Source organism: Corvus hawaiiensis, chromosome Z (genome assembly GCF_020740725.1).
Source record: "Corvus hawaiiensis isolate bCorHaw1 chromosome Z, bCorHaw1.pri.cur, whole genome shotgun sequence".
Classification (NCBI taxonomy): Eukaryota; Metazoa; Chordata; class Aves; order Passeriformes; family Corvidae; genus Corvus; species Corvus hawaiiensis.
This window is the reverse complement of record NC_063255.1, coordinates 78,124,077-78,149,017: the sequence shown is the minus strand read 5'-3', so window position 1 is coordinate 78,149,017 and position 24,941 is coordinate 78,124,077. Positions and strand designations below refer to the sequence as shown.

Here is a 24,941-nt window from a genome sequence, read left to right as displayed (position 1 = left end):
TTTTTTTTCCAATAAAGAAAGCATACATTTTCCTAGGCTGAACTGTGAAGTTTTCACTCATTTTTAGGCTTTCTCTGTGGTTGCTATGAAAGGAGTAGCTGGAAGGCCCAAATTGGCTTTCTTGTCTTGTCTTTTTTTCATGTCACATCGGTGGAGTCTGATACCCAGGCAACAAAGAGGGAATGAATTGGAACCAAAAACGATCTAAGTAATAAGCACTATCTCTGGAGGAAAGGAACTAACACGTGTAGAAGGCTAAGAAATTCTAACAGAGGCAAAAAAATCACTGTGAGCTCAGAGCATCTTAGAAAATAACAACAACAACAATAAAAAAAGTGGGGATAAGAAGCTGAGACAGAGAATATTCCCCAGTCGTGCCTTTAAAAAAAAAAAACCAAAAAACTGTGCATCAGGTTCTGTGCCCTGCAGCCGATTAAACAGAGCAGGCAATGTTCATTAGCGGCATTAGACGTGCGGGTTAATTACTGTAATTTGTAGGATGGGAAGTGCCACCTAGTGGCACGGAGCGCGCCGCCGCGGGAGCGCATCCCACATCCCGCATCCCGCATCCCGCGCTGCCAGGGGTGCCCCAAATCTGCCAAAAACTCCAGAGAAACGCAGCCTATTAATGGTTTATCAAGTGCCAGTGGGAATCACGGCTCCAGGCAAACACGAGAGGCCTCCTGGTCTAATTTAGCCGGGACAATAGGTCCCAGAGACCCAAGATGGATATCCCCGGTGCAGATACATTCCTTTTAATTCTGTTTGGTTTACCAAATAGGAATTCCTCTAGGAAACCTCAACAAAGAAGTGGATTAATGAGAACCCTAGCAGAGAGTGTTTGCTGTATAAGCAATTCCGAGCCTAAGTAAAGCAAGGGGCAAAGTCTGATCAGCGTTCAGTACCAAACTCAAATAAATTCTGACAGAAGTGGGTGAAAAATGCACCAGCTGCAGGTCAGCAAGAAATGCTAACAACCCTCAAACACTCGCCTGCCTGCTTTCATTAAAAAGCAAACAGGGAGAAAAACAAACACTTATTTTCCCCCTGCCTTTTGTTGCTTTGTGGAGTTTGTTTTGACACTCGTCCTTCCTCAGCTGTAGCATCCCCTGATTTCCCTCGTTCTCCTGGCATCTTGCTGTTCCTCAACCCCCTTTTCCTCTGCATGGGCAGCTCTCTCTGCCATGTCCATTCCCTGTCTCTGCTGTCCCAAAGGCTCCTCAAATTCCCCGTTTTTCTTTCATGCACAGAAGCATGACCCTCCCGTCCCGAGCTGCTTCCCTGGAGCAAGGCAGGGAGATCCTCTCCTTGGACTGACCTGAGTCTGCAGTGCAGCAACTTACTGAATGGAGCAGAGGGAGGTTGTTGTGCCTCAGAGAGCTTTGTTGTAGCAGCTTGGTCATAACCATCTTCAAATGGCAAAGCTGTTTGATCCACTGGACACAAAAAAATGAGATATCCTGTGGTGCTGGTGGTGGTGAAGTGTGAAACTGGGGATGCTGCTGGGTACCATTATTTCTGGTTTCAGTAGAAACATCTCAACCCCACAGCTGCCCCTATCCCTCGTGCATCTGAACCAGGGGAAGAAAAATGTAAGAAGGTGATCAAACAGCTCCTTCCTCTAATATGCTGTGGAAGGATGCAGCGGAGGTCAAAGACAACAAAAAGAAATACATCACCTCCCCATCTGACCAGACCTGGACCACATCTCACCCTTCAAAATCAAATACTGGGCAGGTGGTTTTATCTATATTTATGGTTTCTTGGCTCACAGGACCATTGGGAAGGACCAGCAGCCACCACAAGACTTCCATATGGCAGCAGCTTCCAGAGAGTCTTGGGGAGACCTCGTGCCCCCAGTGTGAGAGCTCCTTATCTGCTCATCACCCACCCTATTTGCAGAGTCACCACCCCAAAGAGATAGCAGCAGCTGCTATCTGAGCACTTTGGGCATGGAATTATCCAAAGCTTCTGGGGCTGTTGTGCTGAAGGCTTGTGCTCAGCCAGGAAAGAGGAGAGCCCCTTCGTTGCACTCATGGCGAGAGTAGGTCCACTTGCATTAGTATGGAAAAATCTCACAAAGTTTATGGTATTTCTGTCTGATTTTTTACTAAAAAGGGTATCTTTTAGCTCCTACAGCCAATGTTATGAATGCTAGCATTATTCCCATTCTGGGAGACCCCACTTGCGAGAATAGAGAAAAGGTTTCACTGGGTGTCTAGACACCAGAAACACTTCTTTTTATCCTTCCTTTAGCAGATGGAGGATAAAAATGGCATGTGTCTCACCAAAACTTGGTGAGAAATCCTTGGTGCCAGCCAAGACCAAGTCAGAGCAGAGACCTGGGGATGGTGTGGGGAAGAACATGGAGCTTGAAGCTCTTGGTCAAATCTTGCAGGTTCGGTCTGCGAGGGCACTTTAGCAGCACTTCTTGGCCTTAAGGCTCACCCAGGGGTCTTTGTTTGCTGTAGCTGCCTGCCACAGCCGTTGGAGGAGGTGTGAGGGTGGCTGGTGCTCATGGTGTACATCACAAATCAGCTCTCACTCACTGACAGTCCTGGGCTTCCCAAAACATGGAGCACATCTTCCTCACAAAGAGTAAGATTATTTGGCAAGTCACTTTTTTTTTGTTGTTTTTTCCTGACTCTGATTATTTTTATTTGGTGTTTGGGTCTTCAGGGCAGAGTTACTTCCTCTTTCCAAACTTGTCTCTGCTCCCACTGTGATTCATGTTCTGTGTAAAACTCAAATGAGCTTCACGAGTGCTACATTTCCTTAGCTGAGGCCTTCAAAAAACTAGGAAAAATCGTTTAAAATCAGAGAATATTCAGCAAAGCAGGGTAGCTTTCAACAGAGAGGCACTGAATTTTTCTCTCTGCTTTTACACCCATTCTTTCCCCACTGAACAAAAACTATTTCCTTCATAGGAAATGATAAGTTTTTTTGGGGGGGGGAAATGTCTACAGCTACCCCAAGAGTCTTATAAATTGAGCACGAGATATTTGCAGACATCCCCAGCCCATTTTTTTGTTTGTTTGTTTGTTTCAAATGGCATTATGACAGGTATTATCTTGGACATGTCTGAGAGGCAATCAAAAGCTGTGAGATGCCAGGACAGGATCAGCTCTTTCAACCTATTTAAACTCTTTTACTCAAGGTGGACTATGACTCTTCCTGTAGATATGGGGGTTTTCATCTTTCCTTGCCTGCTAACAGCTACCAAGATTGCCACCTTTCTATTTTGATCTGCAAAAAGAAGTCCCCCAGAGAAGAAAAGCAGAGAGTTTCCTGCATGGTGGGGGGCAAAGAAAAAGCCTGAACTCCCTCTTTCCTCCACTTTTTAGGGTGTTCCTGATCTATTTCATTTCTTCTCTTCCCCTTCACAGACAGCCAAGGAGAAGAAACTGTTGACTGACACTTGTGGAGTCAGCAGGATCTTTCCAGTGACTTCAGCAGGGTTTGGATTAATTACGTTGTGAATGTTTGTTATTGCTTTAGCCAAGGATGAGAAGGCCCAGGAAGAAGAGATTAGTTAAGAAAATCTCTCTTAATCCATTTCAAGAGTTTTCCCTATCAGTGTAGAACCAGACCCAGCGAGTTTACTCTTTGCACAATGGTGGTACCTTCATATCATAAAGAAAAAAAAAAAAAGAAAGAAGAGTATGAAAGACTCATTTCTTTTGGTAACAGTAAGAGAACAAACCCACATTTGATTATTCAGGATTACTTCTGCCGTCAAGCTTATGATGCAGCCACAGAGTTATCAAAACAAAAAAAAGCATGCCCAGGATGGAGTTTATCAGAGGAAGCCCAGGACAGCATGGATTAGCACAACACTTGACTATGGCTCAGGCCACCCTGTGCTGATAAGTTTCTTAGTTCCTTTCCCCCTTGTTTGCCTCGTGCTGTGTTTGGTCCTCACAGGGACCAGCCCTGAGAAGGACCTTGGTGGTGACCTGCCCACACTGACCACTCCTCCCCAGAATCACAAAGCAGCCATTCTTTAAGGAGCCAGGCTGTGGGAAGCAGGCTGCTCTTCCAGCCTGACCTGGAGACACAGCCTGACACTTACACCAGCCAGAACTAAACACCACCAGCTTCCTGACACAGCTTTTGGGGGGATTAGCCGTGGAAACATAAAACATCCCAGTCTGGCCCCTTGTCCTTGGAGTCAAGGCAGAAACACTGAGTCAGAACAGAAGGCAGCATGAGAACACAGGAGAAAAACATCGTCGCCTTTGCCATCATCATCCAGTGCTGCTGAAAGCCTGGACCTCCTCCTGATAAATCCTGTCCTGGAAACCGACTATCGCAGCGCAGATAGTGCCGTGTCTGCATCATTACATTTAATGCAGAAATAATACCCAACCATCAATTGTGGCTTGTTCTGCTACCAAATGAAACACTCTATTCATAGTTTTTCGTAGCTGAGTGCTCTCCCCTCTGCTGAAGAAATATGGAGTAAAAATAGGTGGAGAAGGGTTTTGCCACAAAAGAAACATTGACATAAGCCATCAAGTGTTTTGTTTGAGAAAGTGGTTGTGTACACTATGGTTACCACTGCTGCTAAGCCTGACTCCTTTGGAGAGTTTAATTTGCCTCTGAAAACATATTTCACTTGAAGCATAGGAAAGAGAAGTACTGGGGAAAAAAACTTTTCTTAAATGTGGAATCTGAGAACTTGTAAAAAGTCTATTGTTTCGGGAGATTTTGTGGTTTCTGAAAACACATTGGGGTTTAGATAACTGAATCACTGCAGAATAAGGAAGCAGCCTACATTTCTGTACCTTTGAGAGGAAAGTTGGGCCAATGGACTCATTTTTGAGCACAGCTGGCATGGCACAACCCTTTGCAAGTAGATGGGAGTGGGAAGTTGGACCTTCAGAGCCACTGACCAAGTGGAATAACTTTGAAAGGATCTTTGATTTTGCTTGAACTGATCTTAGTACTGCTGACACCTAAATTGCATGAATTATTTCCTTTACTTTTACGTAAGGTTTTTTCACACACAGCAGCTCAGGAGGAAAAGAAAAAAAATGATGGAAGAGACAAAGAAAAGGTGATTGTGAAGCCACAAAAGATGGCTTAAGAGAACCTATGCCAGACAAATTAGTTTCTCCTTGAGAGACTGTGTTTCAGATCCACAGTATTCTTTCAAGTGACTGGAAACTTGTCCACAGATGTTCAGTTTGATATTTGCACATTGGCTGTAGCCATGGTCTAATTAATTTCAGATATTTTAAAACAATGGTTTCTCATAAAGAACCATTTAGGGCCTGTGTTTCACATTTAAAATGATAATCATTGTTGAGTCAGTAACATAAAACCTGTGCTTAAGAAGTGTGTAATGAAAATAGTATTTTTCTTCATCTCTGGACTACGATGTAGCTGGGAGGATTATTTTTTTTTCTCGAGTGATATTGCTTTAGGATGGAGACAAAGCCTAAACATTTTCCCTTTTGTTGGGTTTTCTCACAGAAATCTGAACATCTGAAAACAATGATTTGTCATGGGAGACTTTGGCAGCCTGAGCGGAGGTTTACTGTTTCTACTTTGCCTAAAATATTTACAAAGAAAAATATCTGACATTCACAGTAAATCAGACAATGTTTCAGGCCCCTGACATAACCCATGGAGGCAGTTTGCGTGGTCTCCAAGAGGAAGAAAGGAGATCCCCTTTCTGGAGAGTTTTTTGGTTCACTGCAGAAACCTTGGCTCTCGGGGAAGGTTGGGGAGGGTTAAATAAAGTGGGATGAAAACACCGAGGGGTTGCAGCGGTCTGTTTTTCCAGCTTGATCCGCTCCTCACTTTCCCCAGTCATCCTTAAAAGCCCCGAGGGTCTCCGGTGTAACCCACCCCCCTTCCTCCGGGGTTTTCTCTCCCTGGCGAGCTGGGGATGCCCGGGAGGAGTTCCTCATCCCTCCCTTCCCAGCCCCACAGGAGCCCTGCGACCACCTCCGCCCGCGCCTTTGTCTGGCCAGCCCCAAAGCCTCCCCCGTGCCCAGGAACCTCCATCCCACCGTGGGAAGGGCTGGGGGGAGCGCAGAGCCCCCCGCCCGCCTCCTCTCCTCGTGGCCCCGCCGCCGAGAGGGTGAGGAAGGGGAGGCTCCGCGCCTCCAGCCCCGGGGCCCCGAGGCTCCGCGGGGGCTCCGGGAGCTCCGCGCCGGGCGGAGAGGAGGAAGAGGAGGAGGAGGAGGAGGAGGAGGAAGGCGGGGAGCGGGCTGGGGAGGAGGGGGAAGGGGGTGGGTTCTGCATCCTCCGCTTTCTTTCCAGCTCCCAGACTGAGCGGCTTTGGCCGGCCGGTTCCCATCAGAGCTCCGGCAATCGGGGGGTGGGAGAGGAAAGGGGAGGGAGAAAGGGTCTTTTCTCTTTGAAAAAATAATCTATTTTCTTTCCCATCGTGAAAAAGAAAAAAGAGGTGCCAGCAGCGAGCCGAGCCGAGGCTGGTTAGCCCCGGGCTATAACTACTGGTTGCTTCTTGCTGGTGCTTGCAGGGCAGAGTGCAGCGCTACCCCCCGGCCCTACTCCCTGCTCAGATTTCTGGTCAGACTCAGTATCTCCCGATCCCCTGGGTGGTGGAGGGGTGGTCAGTCCTTCAGCTGGACCCCCAGCACAGCGGGTGCCCCAGTGGGAGCAGAAACCCGCAACTTCCCCTCGTGGGGTTGTGCTGTTGCAGCCACAGCTCTGAGAGGATGCTCCACAGCACAGCAAGGATCTCGACAGGGCATGGGCAGCAGTCATCCTCTCCTCTTCCCATCCTTTGCCAGGAGCAGTTGTTCAGTCTCCAGTGGACAAGAGTCAATGGGTGATGAAGAAGCAAGATCAGGGCTGCAGAGGTGGCTCCTGCTCTGTTAAATGTCACTCCTCCTGCCTGAAGCCAAGGCAGGGAGCAGAGCAGGAGCAGGTGAAGCTGGAAAATTGGGGACACTGAAGGCTAGAGGTGCAGCTTGACTGGTCACTTAGAAATTCCTTGTTTGTCCTGGAGAGTGGCCTGGAGATACCCAATGCCATGGGGTATGTCCTGCTTTCCTTTCCAGAGGCTTGGGATGGCGGCAGGATAGTCTCCCACCCCTTCACCTAGAAAAGGGAATGTCCCAGAGAGATTCCTACCTTATGCAGGTACCTTCAAAGGGTTTGTCTGCAGCCTGGGAAGGCTGACATTGTATGGGGAAATGGGAACAGTGCCCTCACCGTGTGTCTCACACAACCCCCTTATGTCTGGGGGGGGGGGGCCAGAAGAGGCTTGTTTGAACCAGCGTTGGAGAGATTCTATGTCAGTATCCTCCCTTCATCACAACACTGTGCAGGGGAAGTGTGCCCTGCCTCAGCACTGACACTGCCCATGGCAAGGCAGGCAAGGCCAGCAAAAACAGGAACTGCAAATCGTCCCTGTGAATTTGCATCAAACACCCTCAAAAGCGTGCCCACAACTCTTTATAGTGTTCGAAACCAGAGTGTTGTCTTTCTGTCAGCTCCTCTGACGCACAAGGTTCAAGGATTGAGAAACCTTGTCCCAACGTGGCGTAGGTCCGGTGTGTTCAGGGGTGGCAGTGCCCAGGAGGCACGTGCAGGGACTGACCCATGCACGAGCAACTGGGGGGACTGGTGCTGCTGGGAGGTGGCAGTGGTGGCAGAGAAGCCTCTCTTTAACATCCCAAGTAAGCAATTGTGTATTTACTCTGTGTAAGGAGAAAAAACAAACAAGCTCTGCAAGTCGAGATAAGGATTTCACCCAGCACTCCAGCTCCATTCACCCAGGCCACAGCTCCCACAAAGCTGATCTGGTTTAAGCCTCCAGGTCTCCATTTCTCCCTGCTTGGCTGTCATCTCTTCCACCTCCCACCCCTCCAACTTGGCACCGAGGTTTGTCTTTGGAAACAAGGGCTTTGGGCTTGCCTAAAATCCTCTGTACCCCTGGGGGCACAGCGCTGGAAGAGTAACAGCGAGAGGATCTGGAGGAAAACTCCTTCTGCCTCTTCCTAGTTGTCGTACCTGGGGCTGCCAAAAACGTGCCCAGAGTAGTGCAATCAGACACACCTATTTCTCTAGGCTTTTCTTTTCTGTCTCCAGTTTTATACCTTTCTGGAGGAGGGGGGCTTCTGGCATCTGCTTGAGAGAGAGCACGCCAGAGGCACTGCTCTTGCCAGTATTTTGTGCCTGGTGAGGGTGCCTCACATGTCTCCCACATACTGAAATAGGTACATTTTGGGATGGGGGCTGCCTGGAGAGCACAGCAGACCCTTAATTAACTGGTGAACATCCCTTGTAAAAGGGTGGTTTAGAGTTCTGCTTATGACTTCATCTCTGAGAGGTTTGGACAGCAAATGCAGAGTCTAATCTTAAAAAAAAAAAAAAAAAAGGAAAAAAAAAGAAAAAAAAGTGGCTGGAGATGCATGGGTGGAGAAACTTGGCTCGGGCGGCTGCCGATGCGAGGCTGCCTGTGAATTGGCATCGGCAGGGGAAGTTTGGAACCAGCACCAATATATTCTTTCATTGCAACCTCCGCTGAGACTGGGGAGGCAAAGGGGAAAAAGGCATTTCGGTCCCAGTCACTTTCCCCATTTCAACCGGCTTCGGGAGCCAGGGTGGAGGAGGTCTCTCCATTCTCTTCCCGGTTAATTGTCTAATTGGGGAACAATGCGCCTCTCGCACCCGCCTGCCCCTCTCCGGAGGGCTGGTGCCGGGCGAGCGGAGGGACCCGTCCCGCCGCACCGGGCTGAGGGTCCCCGCTCCGGGTCTGGGGGCCGGGGGGTGCCCCGAGGGGGCGGCCGGGCCGGGCTGGGGGCGGGGGGGCCCCGCTCCGAGGAGGCAGGCGCTGGGAGCTCTCCTGCGCCCAGCAGCTGCGGGAGCTTTGGAAATTGCAAGGAGGCTCTCGCAGAGCTTGTGAACCCTCCTCTCCCCGAGCCAGCGCCCCTCCTCTGCAGCGCTGACGGTACAACGATATAATAATGATGGGTGGCTGAGGCTCGCATTTGAACTTGCAGGCTCGCCGCCTTTGCCCACAGCTCGGTCCCGGCTCCGCGGCTCGGAGTCAGGTGCTCGCCGGCGGGAAGCGAGCGAAGCAGAGGAGACCGAGCTCCGGCAGAAGGGGAGACCCCGGAACCACCGGCTCCTTCCAGCACTAACGAGGGGATTTACTCTTTCATGCGGCCACTGGGATCTCTGGACTAGCCCAGCCACCACGTTGTGATTTTTTGCGATCTCTGCAATACGCTACCTTTTAAGGTAACTATAACTCTTTTATTTCGGGTTGGTTTTTAGAGTTCCCCCCCCCCCCCCTTTTTTTTTTCTATATATATGACTGCCAGCAATCACTTAAGTCTAAGATTTAAAACAATTGTTTTACTTCTTGTACCAACAAAGAGTTTGAACCGCAAATCTTAAGCGGGAGGGAATAGAGATGATTGGTGAATTTAAACAACCTGGGGTAAGTTCAACGGCACGCGGGGGAAGAGGAAAAGGAGGGATGCTCGGGAACCCACAAAAAAAAAATAGAAAAAAGAAAAAAAAAACAACAACAAAAAACCAAACAAATAAAAAAAAAAAAAACCCAAAAAGAACACCCCAAACCCCGGTGCAAAGAGGAGAACAAAGAAAACTAGGGAATAGAAGACTTTGGGGTGGGAGCCCTGACAGAAGTGTTCGGTGCTGGTGGTTTGAATGGATGAGAAGGTAGAGCCAGCCGCACCTTGGCGTGCGATGGAGCTCCGGAGGGAGACGGGAGGAAGCTGTTCCTTACGGGTGTTAAGTACACAAAGCGCCCGTGTGGCAGGAGCGACGAGAACGGACCTTTTCCCCTCGGCCACCAGTTTTCTAGCGCTGGGAAAATCGTGTGCTCTGTGTCCTCCACTCCACTGTGCTCCCCACATCCTTTTTTTTTTTTTTTTTTTTTCCCTCCAATCCCTTCCCCCGATGTTCCTGGAAAGCTGCTCGCAGGGCAGAAAGCGGGTCTGAGGTGCTCAGCATCTCTCCAAAGGAGCCGGAGAGCAGCGTGCCCTGAGCCACATTTTCTCCGCGGAAAGGGGGGCGGTGGGTGAGGAGGAGGATCGCGAGGTCAGTGGAGCAAAACGCCCCCTCTTACACCCACGTCCAGTTTCTGGGGCACGGGCTTTGCCTTCCCCCTCCGCTCCCCGGGATTTCGCCTTTGTGTTACGAAGGAAAAGTGAGAGCACCGTGGAGGGCACGCAGGGAGTTCCGACGGCGGGAAGGAGCGGGGGTGGGTGGGTGTGTGCGGGGACGGCATCGGCATCGGGACCGCGGGCAGCCCCCGCCGGCCCCCGGCACCGTCCCCACACAAAGGGGCGGCGGGGAGCGGGCGGGGGCCGGGGCCGGCCCTCATTGTCCCCCTGGTCACGTCCTCCCGGCCACCCCCTGTCCCTCCCTCTCGGCACCGGCGCTCGGGATTAAGCCCCGATGGCTTTTCTTCTTTTTTTTTTTTTTTTTTTTTTCTTTTTTCTTTCCTCCTTCTCCCTTTTTATCACCCGCTTCCCTCGGTTTTTCTCCCTTTCCCCCATTCTCTTCCTTCCTCCTTGTTCTTCCTCTTTTTCTCCTTCTTTCCCTTTCCCCCCATTGCCCCTCCTTCCTCCCTCCTTTCCTTTTCCCTCTTTTTCCCCTTCCCCCTTTTCCCTCCTCCTTCCCACTTTTCCTTTTTTTCCTTCTTTTTGTTTCCTTCCCCCCTCCCCTTTCTTCCCTTTCCTCACCCGATTTCCCCCGCCTTTTCCCCTTTTTGCCCTGTCCCTCCCTTTTTCCTCCCTTCCCCTTTTTTCCCTTTCCTTCCCTTTTCTCCCTCCACTTTTTCCCTCCTTTTCTTTCTTTTTTTTTTTTTTTTTTTGTTAATTGAGGCGTGAGCGTTGAATCGCTCTGCAAAAAACCAAAAAACAAACCCAAAAAACCATCCCAGGATGGGAGAGCGTAAATGTTGGGTGGGTTCAGGGATTGCCTTTATTTCCGTGCCTTTTTCTTTTTCTTTCTTTCTTTCTTTTTTTTTTTTTAATTATTTTTCTTTTTTTTTTTCGCCTTTCGGTCTGAGCGAAAGGGGAAGTTTCCTCCCCCACAAGGAGCGAGCGAGGCTCGGCGGGGCGAGCCCCGGACGGGGCGGGCGCGGTCCCTCACTGCCGGGGCGAGGGGGAGGCTGTGGCAGGGCTGGTTTTCGGGGGTCTCCGTGTCGCGTGTCCGCCGGCAGCTCGTGGGTTCGGCCCCGGTTTTGGGGTGGCAGGATCGGTCCGGTTTTGGGGTCGCGGCTCGGTGCCGCTGTGGCGCCGCGGGCCCGCTCTCGGCCCGAGGGCGCGGCCGCTGTCGAGGAACGGGGCGGGCGAGGCGGCGGCCCCGCGGCGCCCCCAGGCGGCGAGCGGCGGCACGGCAGCTCCCGCGGCCCCCGGTTTCCCGCCAGAGGGCTCCGGGCCCATCTCCGTGAGGGGAAAAAAAGGCCAAAACCCCCCAGACCACCGCCGTAATAAAGTAATTTAAAGAGACCAACACCCCCTCAAAAACATCTCTGTCGCCGCAGATCTTTGCACTCCCCATGCAGCCCCGGGAGTCCTCTGGACAAAGAGTGGGCGCAGAGGAGGCACCAGGATGAGCAGAGGGATGGAGCAGCTCTGCTGGGAGGAAAGGCTGCCAGAGCTGGGCTTGTTCAGCCTGCAGAGGAGAAGCTCTGGGGTGACCTCACTGGGGCCTTGCAGGGCCTGAAGGAGCTGCAGGAAACCTGCAGAGAGACAATTGCCAAGGGCTGGAGGGACAGGACACAGGGAATGGCTTCCCAGTGCCAGGGGGCAGGGCTGGATGGGAGATTGGGAAGGAATTGTTCCCTGGCAGGGTGGGCAGGCCCTGGCACAGGGTGCCCAGAGCAGCTGGGGCTGCCCCTGGATCCCTGGAGTGTCCAAGGCCAGGCTGGACATTGGGGCTGGGAGCAGCCTGGGACAGTGGCAGGTGTCCCTGCCCATGGCAGGGGTGGCACTGGATGGGCTTTAACTTCCCTCCCAGTCAAAACCTGTGATTCTGTGGCACGGGAGCTGGCAGTGCCCGATGGGCAGTGTTGGACAGCGGGCTGGGACTGGCATGTTTCTGACTGGGCAGCCCCTCACTGCCCGGGCTCAAGGTGTGAGGTGGGACCGGGGCTGTGGGGATGGCAGAGTGAGGTGAGGGCAGCTGCAGCCACCCTTGTGCCCAGCAGTGGCACTGGGTGAACCCCAAGAGGCACTGAGGAGACCCTGCTGAAGTCCACAGGGGGGTCCTGGTGCTGAATCCCATGATGGCAGTGCAGGGTTAGACCTGTGGGTGCCATGACACCTTCACATCGTTTCCTCATGGCTCCACCTCTTGCTCCCTTCACCAGTGAGGGTGCTTGGGAGAGGTGGGCAAGAGAGGCCCTCAGTTCTCCTGGAACAAGCTCATCAGGGTGCCAAGCCTGACAGAGGTCAAGGTGCACTTGGACAACGCTCTCAGGCACAGGATAGGACTGTCAGAGCATCTTGTGCAGGGCAAGGAGCTGCACTTGGCAATCCCTGTGTGTCCAGCTTGGGATATTCAATGTTTCTATAAGGCAGGAGCAAGAAGGTGGAGCTGGGGTGGTGCAGGAGGAGCGGGGTGTGCTCGCTGCTCCTCCATGTGCTGTCTCTGGCAGTTTTCCACTGTGTCTCTGCATGGCTGTCCCAGAGCCTGGAGCTGCTCCTGGCATAAAAGCGCAGGGCTGTGAGGGATGTCCTGAGGCAGCAGCTGCTGCAGCCAGGAGCGCCAGAACACGCTGTGCTCTGGTGACTGCTCCTGTCTGTGCTCCAGCCTGGAGGCAGCACCGCAAGGGTTCAGCCTGGAGGAGTTTCCCCCCCACAGCTGCTGGAGGTCATAAGGAAGGGGCGATGCAGACACCCCAAAGATCTTCTCCAAGGCCTTGGGGGGAATTTTCCAAGGGATAACAGGCCAAGCAGAGGCCACCGATGAATCGTATGCAGGCTGATGTGCCATGTGTCGGCACAGTGGGCTAATTAATCATGTGGCAGAGACGTGGTGAAGCTGGCAAAGTTAATTAGGCAGCGCTGACGGTGAGGCGCATACATGTCAGCAATTAACAGTCAGATGGAGTACCAGGATCAAAGGAGTGCAGAAGCAAAAGAAAGTGCAGGATGTGTGCATTTGAGGAAGGATGGCACCTGTGAAGGTTTCAGAGCTTGGAAAGTAGCGAGGGATGTGTTATGACTGGGATTGGTCATTTCCAGCTTGTTGGGGTTCCACTGGAAACTGTAATTTACTGTTTTACCCATTAGTACGAGCAGCCTTCCTTCTCTTCTCTAGTGACGGGTTCTGTTGGTTTCCACCCTCTTATTTTTCTTCTTTTAATTTTTTACATCCTTCTGACTTTCACTATGTGGGTCAGGTGTTCAGAGGCTGCTTTTTACATGTTTAAAGAACATGTCCAGATTTCACAATGCAGCTGTAGAGCACATGCAGAACCTGAGAAGTTGCAGGTTTTAGAAACATTGTTACCTCTATGAAAATGGCTAATTTCTCATTGCCTCGGCTTCCGAGAAACCGGGAGTAAATTTCGATGGTAAGCTTTAGTCTGTTCCACACCAGGACAATTCACTTTCTGAACCTGGAGTTTTAAACAGAAAGAGAGACATGATGTTCTCCCATCTGGTTAAATTAAAATAGCATTGGTGTGAGATCAAGCTTACACTGCAAACTAAACACAAGCTGGAATTTGGTCAGAACTTACTGCTCCTTTGAGTTTTTCTGTAGTAAGGAAAGGTAGCAGTGCCTGCAAAAAATAGGAGCTATGCTCTTTCCCCTCAGAGACAACCCCTGCTGCTAGTTTTTAAAGATGTGAAGTTTGTCTAGGACTTCGCCATCTTTTGGTTAAAAGATGCTGCACTCAGGGTTGCATCCCATTTAAAAATGTGGCACAAATTCCTGCTGTAGATCCATCTGCCTGTAGTAGCTCCTAATAAAATGGATCAGCCCAGTTGGAAACCAGCCAGCAGGCAACCCAAGTTTGGTCACGTCAAGTGAGGTACTTTTTTAGCAGAAGGTGGAAATTAAACACTTACTCAAGCCTTGCAGCTTGAGTTGGCAAGATTTGCTCACTGTGTCCAGAGTGTTATGGATTTCTTTTACTATGGGTGTAGTGACACCAAGGGAAAGAAGAAAAAATCTTGTGGAAAAAGGTATGGTTAGATGGATTTTGGGTAACTGCAGTGGACGTAGGGGCAGTACAGCAGCCAGACAGCAGACTTCTGTGAACAGCAGAGTGCGGGAATGGGAAACATAAACCAGTTTGAGAGATTTAGCGCTGGAGGCTACAGGGGAACGCAGTCCTCTGCAGCCTCTGCCAGCAGAAGGGCAGGGGGCAGGAGCAGGCACATTCAAGAGCCTGGAAATGTGGGCAAGAATCGGGGTGAGGTGTAAGCAGCAGCCTCTGCCTCACCTGTGGGTCCCCAGGAGGATTTTTGGCACCAGGTCTGCAGAGCTCTGTCTCCTCCTAAGCCAGGCTGCCCTGTGGGGCTGGAAAGGTGCTGCTGTTATGGTCTGTGTGTTTGGAGAGGGTGGCAGGGGTAATTGCACTACTTTTCATTCTGGCAGCTGTAGTGGAACAGCACTGGGCAAGCCAGGAGTGTTTATGGGAACCCACCAAGGCCTGGAGCATGAAAACCAGCCCTCAGGTGTGGAGGGTTGTGTGGGGCTCACACTCCTGACCCTAAGGGCTGAAAATCAGACTGTTGTCCCAGGGCTTTTCATTGCTTGAGTAAGCATTTCAGGATAAAGGAGATTTATAAAAAATCAAGAGGTGGTTTTCCAAGAGTCGAGTGGGGATTTTTGTCAGGTGTCTCATATTAAACTCTTTGCTCAAACAGTGCAATTTCTTGGAGCTCTCCAAGCCCTTGGTGTAGCAGGTGTAATTCCTGCCCTACTCAGTAAAAGGCTAGGAGCCATCACAGCCAGGAGTGCTCTCTTCTGTTCCCATGGATACCTTGAAAATTGTCCTTCCATAGTTGCCTTTCTGTTTTCATCTGTCTCTGTGGGTGTGTGTGTTGTGCTTGGTGACTGGCAGCGTAGCAGCAGGGTTTGTGTTCTTACCAAACGTGGAAGCAGTTGTGTCATGACAGCAATTACAATGAACTTCCAAGGGCAACAGGCTTCCACTGGCACGTGCCAGGCACCCAGGTACACCAGGTCAGAGCCAGAGAACTGAGCCGGGTGGTGGCTGCAAAATGCAACCAGCCCTGTTTGGGTGCAACACCCCTGTTGTCAGGAAAAAGAAAATGCTTTGTTCTTTTCCTTGTCCGGTTTCTTTGATTCCCTTGATTCTGGTCCCAAAAGGCAAGGTTGCCTTCAGGGGAAGGAGGGAGGTAAAACTTACGGGTAAACATGGAGAGCTAAACTTGTAAATATTCTGTTCTGGACCTTGGCTTTGCTGTGGATGTGGCCAGCATGTGACGCATGGGACCATATGTGAGCAGAACATCTCAAAAGGTCTGCAGCCACTCAGCTGTCACAGGGGCCAGAACTTTGTCTTGCAGGCAGGTCCATCACTCATCACCTTGGAAAGTGGAGAATTGTATCAGTCTTCTTTTCGTGCTCTCATCAGAGCTCTTGTGTTACTGTAGGAACTTCACTGCAGTGGTTTTGGTGCTTGACGCTTCCAGCATTTTTGGGATACAAGGGTTGCTATAGGCTCAGACTGACATCACTTTCTTTTAATTGTTGTGAAATAGTGAGGATCACTTAAGTGTTCATCTAAGCAAGCATGTGACTGTATTTCAGAGCTGGTCTGTTGCATTTAAAGGACTTTGATGTCTGCAGCTCTGATCTTGTGCAACCTCCTCACTCATAACAACCATCTACAAGGAGTTTGTACCAGGGCACAGTATAGAATTTTAAAGTTAGCTAATAAATAGTCACTTTTGTTTTCTTCACATGCAGCTTGGCTTGTGTAACTGTAGAAAGAGATAAAAGTCTGGCTGAGTGGTGTGGGGGGTATGTGTTAGGGTCTTCAGAAGAAGTTTTATGGCATGGAAGGCTTAAACTGAATGAAGTCCCGGTTCTCATTTGGGACTCAGTTGTGAAAAGTGCAAATTCCATGAAGTTCGTGTTGCAAAATAATAAAATTAAAAAATAGTGATATCACACTCTACACTCAGCTGACCTGAATGGCTGCAGCAGAGATGGGGCGTCCTTGGCAGTGTGCAGCCTGCTCTGTGGAAAGCAGCTGCATTTCTCCCTCCACGCCCAGGGAATAGGTTGTAGCACATGTTTCCCCGTGCAACCAGCTGACTCTGGCCGTCCATGTACAGGGAATGAAAGCCTCTGGGGTTTTCAGCCCTTTTGGGTGGGAATTTTTAACTTGCCTCACTGGAAAGGCTTGGTTGGAGATGTTTTGCGTCTTTTCCGTGCTGCTCAGACGTTACAGGATGTGTGCCAGTTCACACAGACTCATGTGGAGTTTGGGCTGCAGCTGTGGGCTGTGGGGAGAACTGTCCTGAGGCTGAACACGTCACCAGGAGATTTCTGAGGTTGCCTCTCTGTGTGTCTTGCTGTCACATTCAGTGCAGCCTGAGAAGTTTTTAAAAGGGGAAGTTTTAAATTGTATGTGTGTGCAGCACAGGTTCCGTAGTTATAACACAGACAGGTACATATCTATTGAATATCTGCTTCACTGATCCTTAAAACAGTTCAGCTGCAATCTCTCTTGAACAGGAAAAGCTGTCAGCTTGGTTACTTGCCCAGGTGAAGAGGCCAAGTAGCAGATCTTGCAGAAAATCAAGGTCGTGATAAAAATTTGTCAGCGGTTTGACAAACTGCTGCTGAAAGTAATTTCTTATGTTGGGATGTTCATAGCACATATGGATGAGGGACTATTTATAAACCCTTTGTGGTCATTGATGTTTGCGTGTCTTGCAATGCTTTTTTAAACTTTGGGGATATTTACAGGTTCAAGATGTGTAACTATGAACTGAAATAAAAACTGATAAATACTATTGTGAATATGCAATTTATTATTGTGTATGTATGATACATGTCAAGAGCTTTCCAGCTGTTTGAAGGTGGAGCCTGTAATGGAAATGAGAAGCAAACCCAAAGAGAGCTGACATGTCTGGGAATCACTCAGGACTCAACAACCTGAAACTCATTATAAATCTCTATTCCATAGAGGCACATGGCCATTATAACAAATCTCCACCATAAATTGTTAAGTGAAGGTGTCCTGAGAACAGAAAGGACTGCTTCTGGTACCAGTGACAAATATTGATGTACAACATTTGCTAAGGACACAGTGCAATGCTAACCACTTACTCCTTTGTTCTTCATTTCTAGGTCAAGATGTTGTTAAGTATAAAAAGTATCTTATGGATGTACTCTACATTAGTTATAACATATATGCTACCTAAAGGTAAGTCTGCTGTATACAGAACCATTCATTAAAATTAATTTAGTGGTCTAATTGGTAGGGCATTTCACGGGACTGGGAGAACAGCCCAAACTCAGGAAATTTACTTTCTTTTCCTCTGCCATGCTGCACCACATCACTAATTTTGTTTCTGGGTCCTCCTCGAGGCCCTTGCTGGTTTATATCTGTTGTGCTTGGGCTGCCATGAGCTAAGCTGGGGCAGGTCCCTTGGCTGCTGGGGTCTGCAGCAAGGATGTGTCAGGGCAGCTGCAGGTTTGGGTAGAAAGGAAGGAGCCCTTACTACTTCTTTTGGTGATTACATGCTAAAACTGAGGTATGTATCCATGTGTGGTTGCCATGGTTACTTGAAATTTTGGGTCAGGCCTTCAGTAAGGAAAATATCCCAACAGCTGCTGCAGACTCACAAAATTAGGAAAGCAGCTTTCCCAAGTCTCAAAGCAAGATTTTTCTTTATTTTCTTTCCCCCTTCTTTCCAGGAACTCCTCAAACTGATTTTAGCCTTTGGGAAAATCAAATTTACTATTTTTTTCCCCCACCCAGTTTGAAGACTGTTGCTAATAATGCCTTTAGGTACTCCTGAATGATAAGGAAAAGGATTGGTTCATTAGTGGAACCAGTCAAAAAAAAGGATAACAGGTTTAGATTGGATATAAGGAGGAAAGGTCTGGATCAGACCACAGACCCGACTCACTGCCTTACACAAGCGCAGAATTCAGGGATACAGGGGTTGAGAGAGCAGCACTGTGAACAGGGAGGAGTCGCATGGATCCTTGGAGCTGTAGAACATGAGGTGGCATCTTTACATGTCCGCTCACTTACTCCACCTTTTATTACCTCTTAAATGGCTCATCTTATCTCCAGGGTAGAATTTTTGGTACTTAGGCAAGTTCTTTATGAACATCCCATTCTTTGGAATGTAGACCGGGCTGTGACCTATCCTTACTTGCCCAAATTTTTTCAAAGAGATTCAGAAATACCCTGATGTTCTGAGAGCACACTGTGAACTTGGTGGGGTTTGTTTTTTTAAGTTGGGGGCCATTCTTTTGCCCATGTTCAACCATCTCTTAACCATGTTCAAAGTATGACCATGGTGAGGTAGACAAGGATGAAAAAAATTTCTTTTTTCGTGAATTGGTCCAATTCATGATCCCAAAGAATATGTGGGATCAACTCAGGCCATTACCTTTTGTAGAAAAGTCAGTTGGTGCAATAATATTTTTGAAAATGAGTGTTAGAAGACTACACACAACCTTTATACGTATGGCTTTTGTTTAAAAATACTCTAAAAATAAAATATATCTCAGCTTTCTGAAGAGATAAACATCTTAAGTTTCAACCTTTTCTTTTTAAATCCTTAGTTTGGATATAAAATTGAAGCCTGGAAATCTTTTGTGAAACAAATTCCCGCCATTTATCACTATTCCTGTCTCTGTTTCCTCTTCCATGCTCATCTTTGTGAATGGCCACACTCATAAATATCATGGCGAGCCTGTTAGATTTTATGTAGCCACAAAACTGCTTTTTTTGTTTGAGGGCAGAGTGAGAGAGGCCCTGCATGGCCCCTCTGAGACCTGAATTCTCAGGTTTGTGTGAGGAAGGAAAAGGGGTGTGAGAGGATGGGTCACCTTGGCTGTTTGCTTGGTACAGGTGAAGGATTAATGACACGATTAATGCTCACACTCAAGGCTCATGCCTACTGCTAGTGTGGCATTTGCTCACTTTCCACTAGCTGGTGTGAGGATATTGTGGTTTACAAGCTGGGCCTTGCGGTTATAATCAACGCTGGCATTTCTCTTACCTGTTTTGGGTGGCTATTTGTGGTGTTATGTTGAGTTCTGCAGCTGAGATTTACATTTGCCTGCCTCCCTGTGAGTGTTTTGCAGACTTTAAAAGTAGTTCATCATCACTCTGTGCCTCCTTCTCTTACTCTGCTTGCTCAGACCACAAACCACCTGGTAAAGGACTCAGGAAGGGTTTTTGTTGGGTCTCAGTCCATTACCTGTCAGTGTTTCATACAAGTTTCACTCATTTGAATTCATTAATATCTTCACTAAAAGACTTGTGGTTAATGAAAAGGCTTCTCTTAGGTTCAGTGCTAGTAGCTGGATTGACAAAACACACAATTTCACTGATCCTTTCTATTTCTGCTGCTAGACAGGGCAATATACCATATGTCCCAGCAGGTTGTTGATGAACTGAAAAATGAGATGCAACTTTTTTTTTTTCACTCATAAATTTAGCTAAAAATAAATAGAATATTTTATTCTTTAAGCATGTGGGATTTGTCTGCATAGTCAGTAGCAACATTCTGTTCAGTTAAACTTAATTATGTGGCAAATTCAATCCTCTAAGCAGTGTTACACCATGCAGGGCACTCTTTTCTTCAGATTCCTTGTCCACTGCAAAGTTATTGGCTTGGTCATGGTGGTTAATTTGACACAGAAGGAGAGAATTCTCCCCTTTTTAAAAATTATCTAGATTCCTACTTTAAGGTTTTTTTAACACTTATCACAGATTTCCTTTCCTCCCACCTCAAAAGGAAGATATCCAGCTATGTGTCATTAGTCTGTCACAGCCCATTGATAGGGCTGGACATGGAATACAAGCTCAGCAAAAATGCAAAAGGGAGAAAAAAGGGTTATATGGATTGATACAAGATACTGATAGCTTCTGCATTGGTCAGTACATTCTGCTAGACTAACTAATCTGGATTGCTTCAAGAAATCAAGCTTTTTGGTGTTGTGCAGGAACATCACTTAATCTTGTATTTCAGATATTTTGTCAGCCAAATATTTTGTTTTTCAGTAGGGAAAAACTTCTTCCTCCTTTCTCCTTCTCCTCCTTCATCCCTCCTCTCACCACAACAAGTAGTTTCTTATAAAGTGTGTTCTAATGCTTTCTGAAGTTGGACAGAACTGCAGCTACACAAAATGTCCTATTCTGGGAAGTAGCACAGGTTAGGCTCGATCTAGTTTGCATATCAAGGTGATAAGTGTTGTTTGTCAAGGCTTCCAGCTGGCTGCTGTGAAGACACAAATTTTAAAGGGAGGAAATTTCCTCAGGGTTCAGTGCTGATATTCCAGATCACTCATAATCAGAAACAATGATCTTAAAAAGTTTATTAAAATTCCGTCAGTCAGAATGATTATAATTGAGTCATTCTTCATTTAAGAAGAAAGTTCCTGTAAGGTGTATAGATGACAAGAGATCATAATATATTCTAAATATTTTGAGACTGATTTTAATCTCCCACCTGTGCAACTTGGCAGTAATTCCATCACAACGGATAGAACTGAGGGTTCATTCTCTTTCTTTATCTCTAACCTACTGTAACTCTGTGAAGTTTCAAGAAAATAAAGGTGATATGAAAGGTTTCTGGTTTCATCAGTTTTGATACCATCATCTTGACTCTATCTGAATTGTGTGCCCAAGGAATTCTAGTTTGGTAGGCATGGATGGAAAGGACCTGAGAGCTCCCATTCAGAATTCTGTGTCTTCCCCATCAGTCCATTTTTCTTTTTTTCTGGTACTTTATTATTGAAATGCTTGGGTATCAAGCTGATGATTCTTGTATTGACCCTTTTTAGATGATACCATTAAGATTTTATCCTGTAGAAAATCATCTGCCTCTGTTAAAAATAATCGGGTTAATGAGTAATTTTCATTTTTTCTTCTATTTTCTTCACACCCCCCTTTTTTTTCCTCTTTCTTCTTTTTTTAACTTTTTTTTTTTCTTATTATCCCCCTCTTCCTTTTCTCTCTTCCTTTTTTGCTCGTCTTCTTTGATTCTCTCCCTCTGCCCACCCTTCCATCCCACCCCTTAATTTTCTACTCTTTGTGGAGTGATTGTATCTTTTATCATAGATAAATAGCTAGATCATTTTCATATGCTGGTGTCTCCTATTTCATGTATCACTCTGTTAATGGGTACTATATTGTTATATTCCTAAACTGTATGTCTTAGCTCCTTTCAAAGTAATGATGACCGTGTCCTACCTTTCAAAAATATTATAGTGAAGGACAGTGAAAGAGGTAAAATAGACACTATTGTGCATCAGCTTTTAATCTTCTTTAAGACATTATGTGTGATGAAATAACATCACATAAAAAAGGTAAATCTATCAGAAACCCTCTCTTCAGTTGCTTGGATGAACAGTAGTCAACTTCCCCCTGAGGATATTGTCAGATGGAAGCATTTCACTGTGAAATGTTTGCAGCTGGAGATGACATAAAAAATGATAAAAGTCCTGATCATGTCAAGTCTGAGCCAAGTAGGGACTTTCTGTGTGCTTTACTTCCTTCTTTGCTTTTACATCCTGAAATATTTCATTTCTGTGATGTATTAAAGACCCCGAGGCTACAAGGAAACAGCTTTGAAAGAGTGACTATTTGGGAGACACTCACTGGAAAGGCTTTTGTTTCAGCATGTATGCAATAAAAAGAATAAACCCCTGAGAGAACAATGGGGTCAGGGGTGACAGGAATGCAAAGCCATGGGCTGTGTTTCCTTCTGAGGACAGGAGAAGCTGCCGTGAGGTGAGGCAGGGTGTGAACACCAGCAGCTCCCCTGTATTCAGGCTTTTGGCCAGCGAGGTAACTCATCATCTTTCACTCAGAGTGGTCTTCCTCCTTGCAGTCCATCTGTCACCTAAAATTTCAGTTCTTTTTCCAGAGGTTAATAATTTGGTGACTGTAACAAATGGAGAAAATAAGTCAGAATGAAATTTTCCCAAAGAGAACACGCTCCGTCATCAGCCTACGATGTACCAAGATTGATACAAAGACTTTCTTAGCTTATACTCCCCAGTCCTGTTAGAAATCAGCTAAGGTCCATGGATTTCAGCCTTTGCACAAGTGAATCATTAGCTAACAATGAAATATATCTGTTTCTAATTTTCCTGTTACACTAATGTGATTTCTCCTTTCTCTCTCCTCCTTCTCTCCCCTTTTTCTAGTTAAAGCAGAAAAAAAAACCCTAGTCAAGGGATCTCTCTCTGGAACTTCAGTCCTGCCGTGCTTCTTTTCAACCACACCCACCATATCCTCCAGCTATGCTGCTGAGTACCTCCGGATCAAATGGTCCAAGGTGGAACTGGACAAAAGCGGGAAGGACGCCAAGGAAACCACGGTCCTGGTGGCCCAAAATGGCAACATCAAAATAGGCCAGAGCTACAAGGACAGGGTGTCTGTCCCGAGCCATTCGGAGGAGACTGGTGATGCCTCGCTGACCTTCTCGAAGCTGCGCGCCAGCGATGCCGGGGTCTATCGCTGCGACGTCATGTACGGAGTGGAGGACACACAGGGCATTGTCTCCCTGGTTGTTGAGGGTAAGGATTTGTCTATTTCATTTGTAACCAACAGTGATTCCAGTTAAAACAGTGAATCTTAGTAATTACCACAAAACTAGAGAGGATTTAAAGGAGTGTCTTTAGCAATTTGCCCTTTGAGTGGGGGGGAAAGAAGCAATTTATGATAAAAAGGATGAAAGCCTATGATGAAAAGAAGCCACTGAAGCTGTGATTGAGTGGTCTTGATGTCCCAAACTGTGTTGCCACGAAAAGTGGGAGCCATTCTTTCTGGGACAGGAACATCAAACAAAAACGATGTGTTTCTTTTCACCCAGTAATAAATTTTGGATGGGCAGAAGGAAGCTCATCTGGGAGAAGGTGCAGAAAAACAAGTGGGGAGGTGTTTGCTAAATGTGGGACATGCAGTGATAACAGTTTTCTTGCCATCACTATTATGAAATAGCCTCCAAAATTTTGAGAGGGACAAGTCTGCGTGTTGAGAGACAGAAGAGACAGGACTTTCAGAATTGTTGCGGTTGGAGAAGACATCTAAGATTATCGAGTCCAAGCATTAACCTAGCACTGCCATGTTCACTACTAAACCAGGCCCCCAAATGCCACATTCAAACATTTTTGGAACTCTCCTGGGGATAGTGACAACCTCACTTCCGTGGGAAGCTCCTTCCAGTGCCTGACTACCCTTTCCATGGGGAAATTCCTGCTGCTGTCCACCCTGAGCCACCCTGGCTGCCCCCTCCCTGCCCCAGGGAGTTGTGCAGAGCCACAAGGTCCCCCCTGAGCCTCCTTTGCTCCAGGCTGAGCCCCTTTCCAGCTCCCTCAGCCGCTCCTGGGGCTCCAGAGCCTTCCCCAGCTCCATTCCCTTCCCTGGCCATGCTCCATCCCCTGAATATCTTGTCTTGAGTGGCCCAGAGCTGCCCCCAGGATCTGAGGTGGTCTCTCAGAAGTGCCAGCACAGGGATGGTCACTGCCCTGTGGTTGGGGCAGCCCAGTGGCCATTGGCCTCTTGCCCTACTGGATACCCCTGGGCTCACATCCACCTGCTGTCACCAGCACCCCCAGGGCCTTTCCCAGCTTCCCAGCCCCTCTGCCCCAGCCTGGAGCGTTCCATGGGGTTAAACAAAACAAAAGTATGAGTGGCCAAAGGAGCATGTGATGTGTAGGTGTTTCTGCCCTCGGAGCCTGCTTGTGGAGCACGGTGAGTACGGCTCAGAGGCTGCTGCAGAGCCCCGTTGGGCTGGCACTGAGCCTGAGCTGACAGGCTGTGCTGAAAGGCAGAGCATTAACCCAGGCCCTGTGCCATGCACAGGAAAGTTCTGGACCCAGGTTTCTGCCTGGGCTTAGAACAACACTGAGCTGTGTGGATGGATCTCCTCTCAAGAGGCTTGCTTTGGGCCCTGCTTTGCACATCCCTTTGCAGCTCGGTGTGTTTTGGAAGTTCGGTATTTACTCAGATGAATGAATCCCAAAACAAACATTAATATCTGCTGCTGGAAACCATGGCTTTGGCTAAGACCTTTTTGGTGAGCTTAATACTGTATTGTTCTTCCAATATGCCTAACCTAATGTGAACAGTCTGTTGGCATTGATTCGATGAAGGATTCAAAGGTGTGGCCTTAATTTGGAAATACAATAAATCAGTGTAGCCATTAATGTCTGCATAACTTCATAAACTCTTAGGTCCTAATGACAAAAGCAAAAGAAATCCTGGTTTGAACATTGCTTTTCATAACGAGTGTACCTGGCATTCCTTACTCCTTTTCAAGTGTTCCCTTGACTACATATCTAAATCCAGGAGCAGCAGATGTTTATGACAATAAAATATGGGATGATTTATGTGATACTTTAGCTTTCGTAGTGGCTGCTCTTGTGAAAAAACACTGTGAAGTGTTGAACTGATTAGATTTATGATTTTACCTCAATGAAAATTTCACACACTCCATTTTCTTTCTGCAACTGTTCCTTTCCATGACTACTTTAATGTCAAAATTTCAGGAGAGGAAAAAAGCTAAGTGTTGACCCAAATGGAAAATCACTTTGCTAGACTGTCATTTGTGCCCTCCATTCTCAGTTTTCTGCATTATGTAAACAAATGGCATTTATTAGGCTCATAAGAACTTCATGTGAATGTTTCTGCTCTAATCTTCTGCTCTATTCTTTATGGTTTCTTATGATTACAGCTTTTATTTATAAACCCAAAACCCATTAGTCCTGAATAGAAATTATCTCCATGG

At 47.6% G+C, this 24,941-nt stretch overlaps 1 protein-coding gene across 5 annotated transcripts in view; it reads left to right on the top strand.

Moving 5' to 3' along the window:
• The first annotated feature begins 8,882 nt into the window (after positions 1–8,882).
• The window catches only part of VCAN (versican), a 98,722-nt gene continuing 82,663 nt past the window's right edge, over positions 8,883–24,941 (top strand). Inside the window, exons 1-3 of one of the 5 annotated variants that reach the window (XM_048291529.1) lie at positions 8,883–9,225; positions 17,308–17,383; positions 22,357–22,728. In XM_048291529.1, the coding sequence (XP_048147486.1) occupies positions 17,314–17,383; positions 22,357–22,728 (442 nt within the window). In that variant the 5' untranslated portion in view covers positions 8,883–9,225; positions 17,308–17,313. The remainder of the gene's footprint in view (positions 9,226–17,307; positions 17,384–22,356; positions 22,729–24,941) is intronic. The other 4 variants (XM_048291530.1, XM_048291531.1, XM_048291532.1 and 1 more) reach the window with 4 other exon arrangements.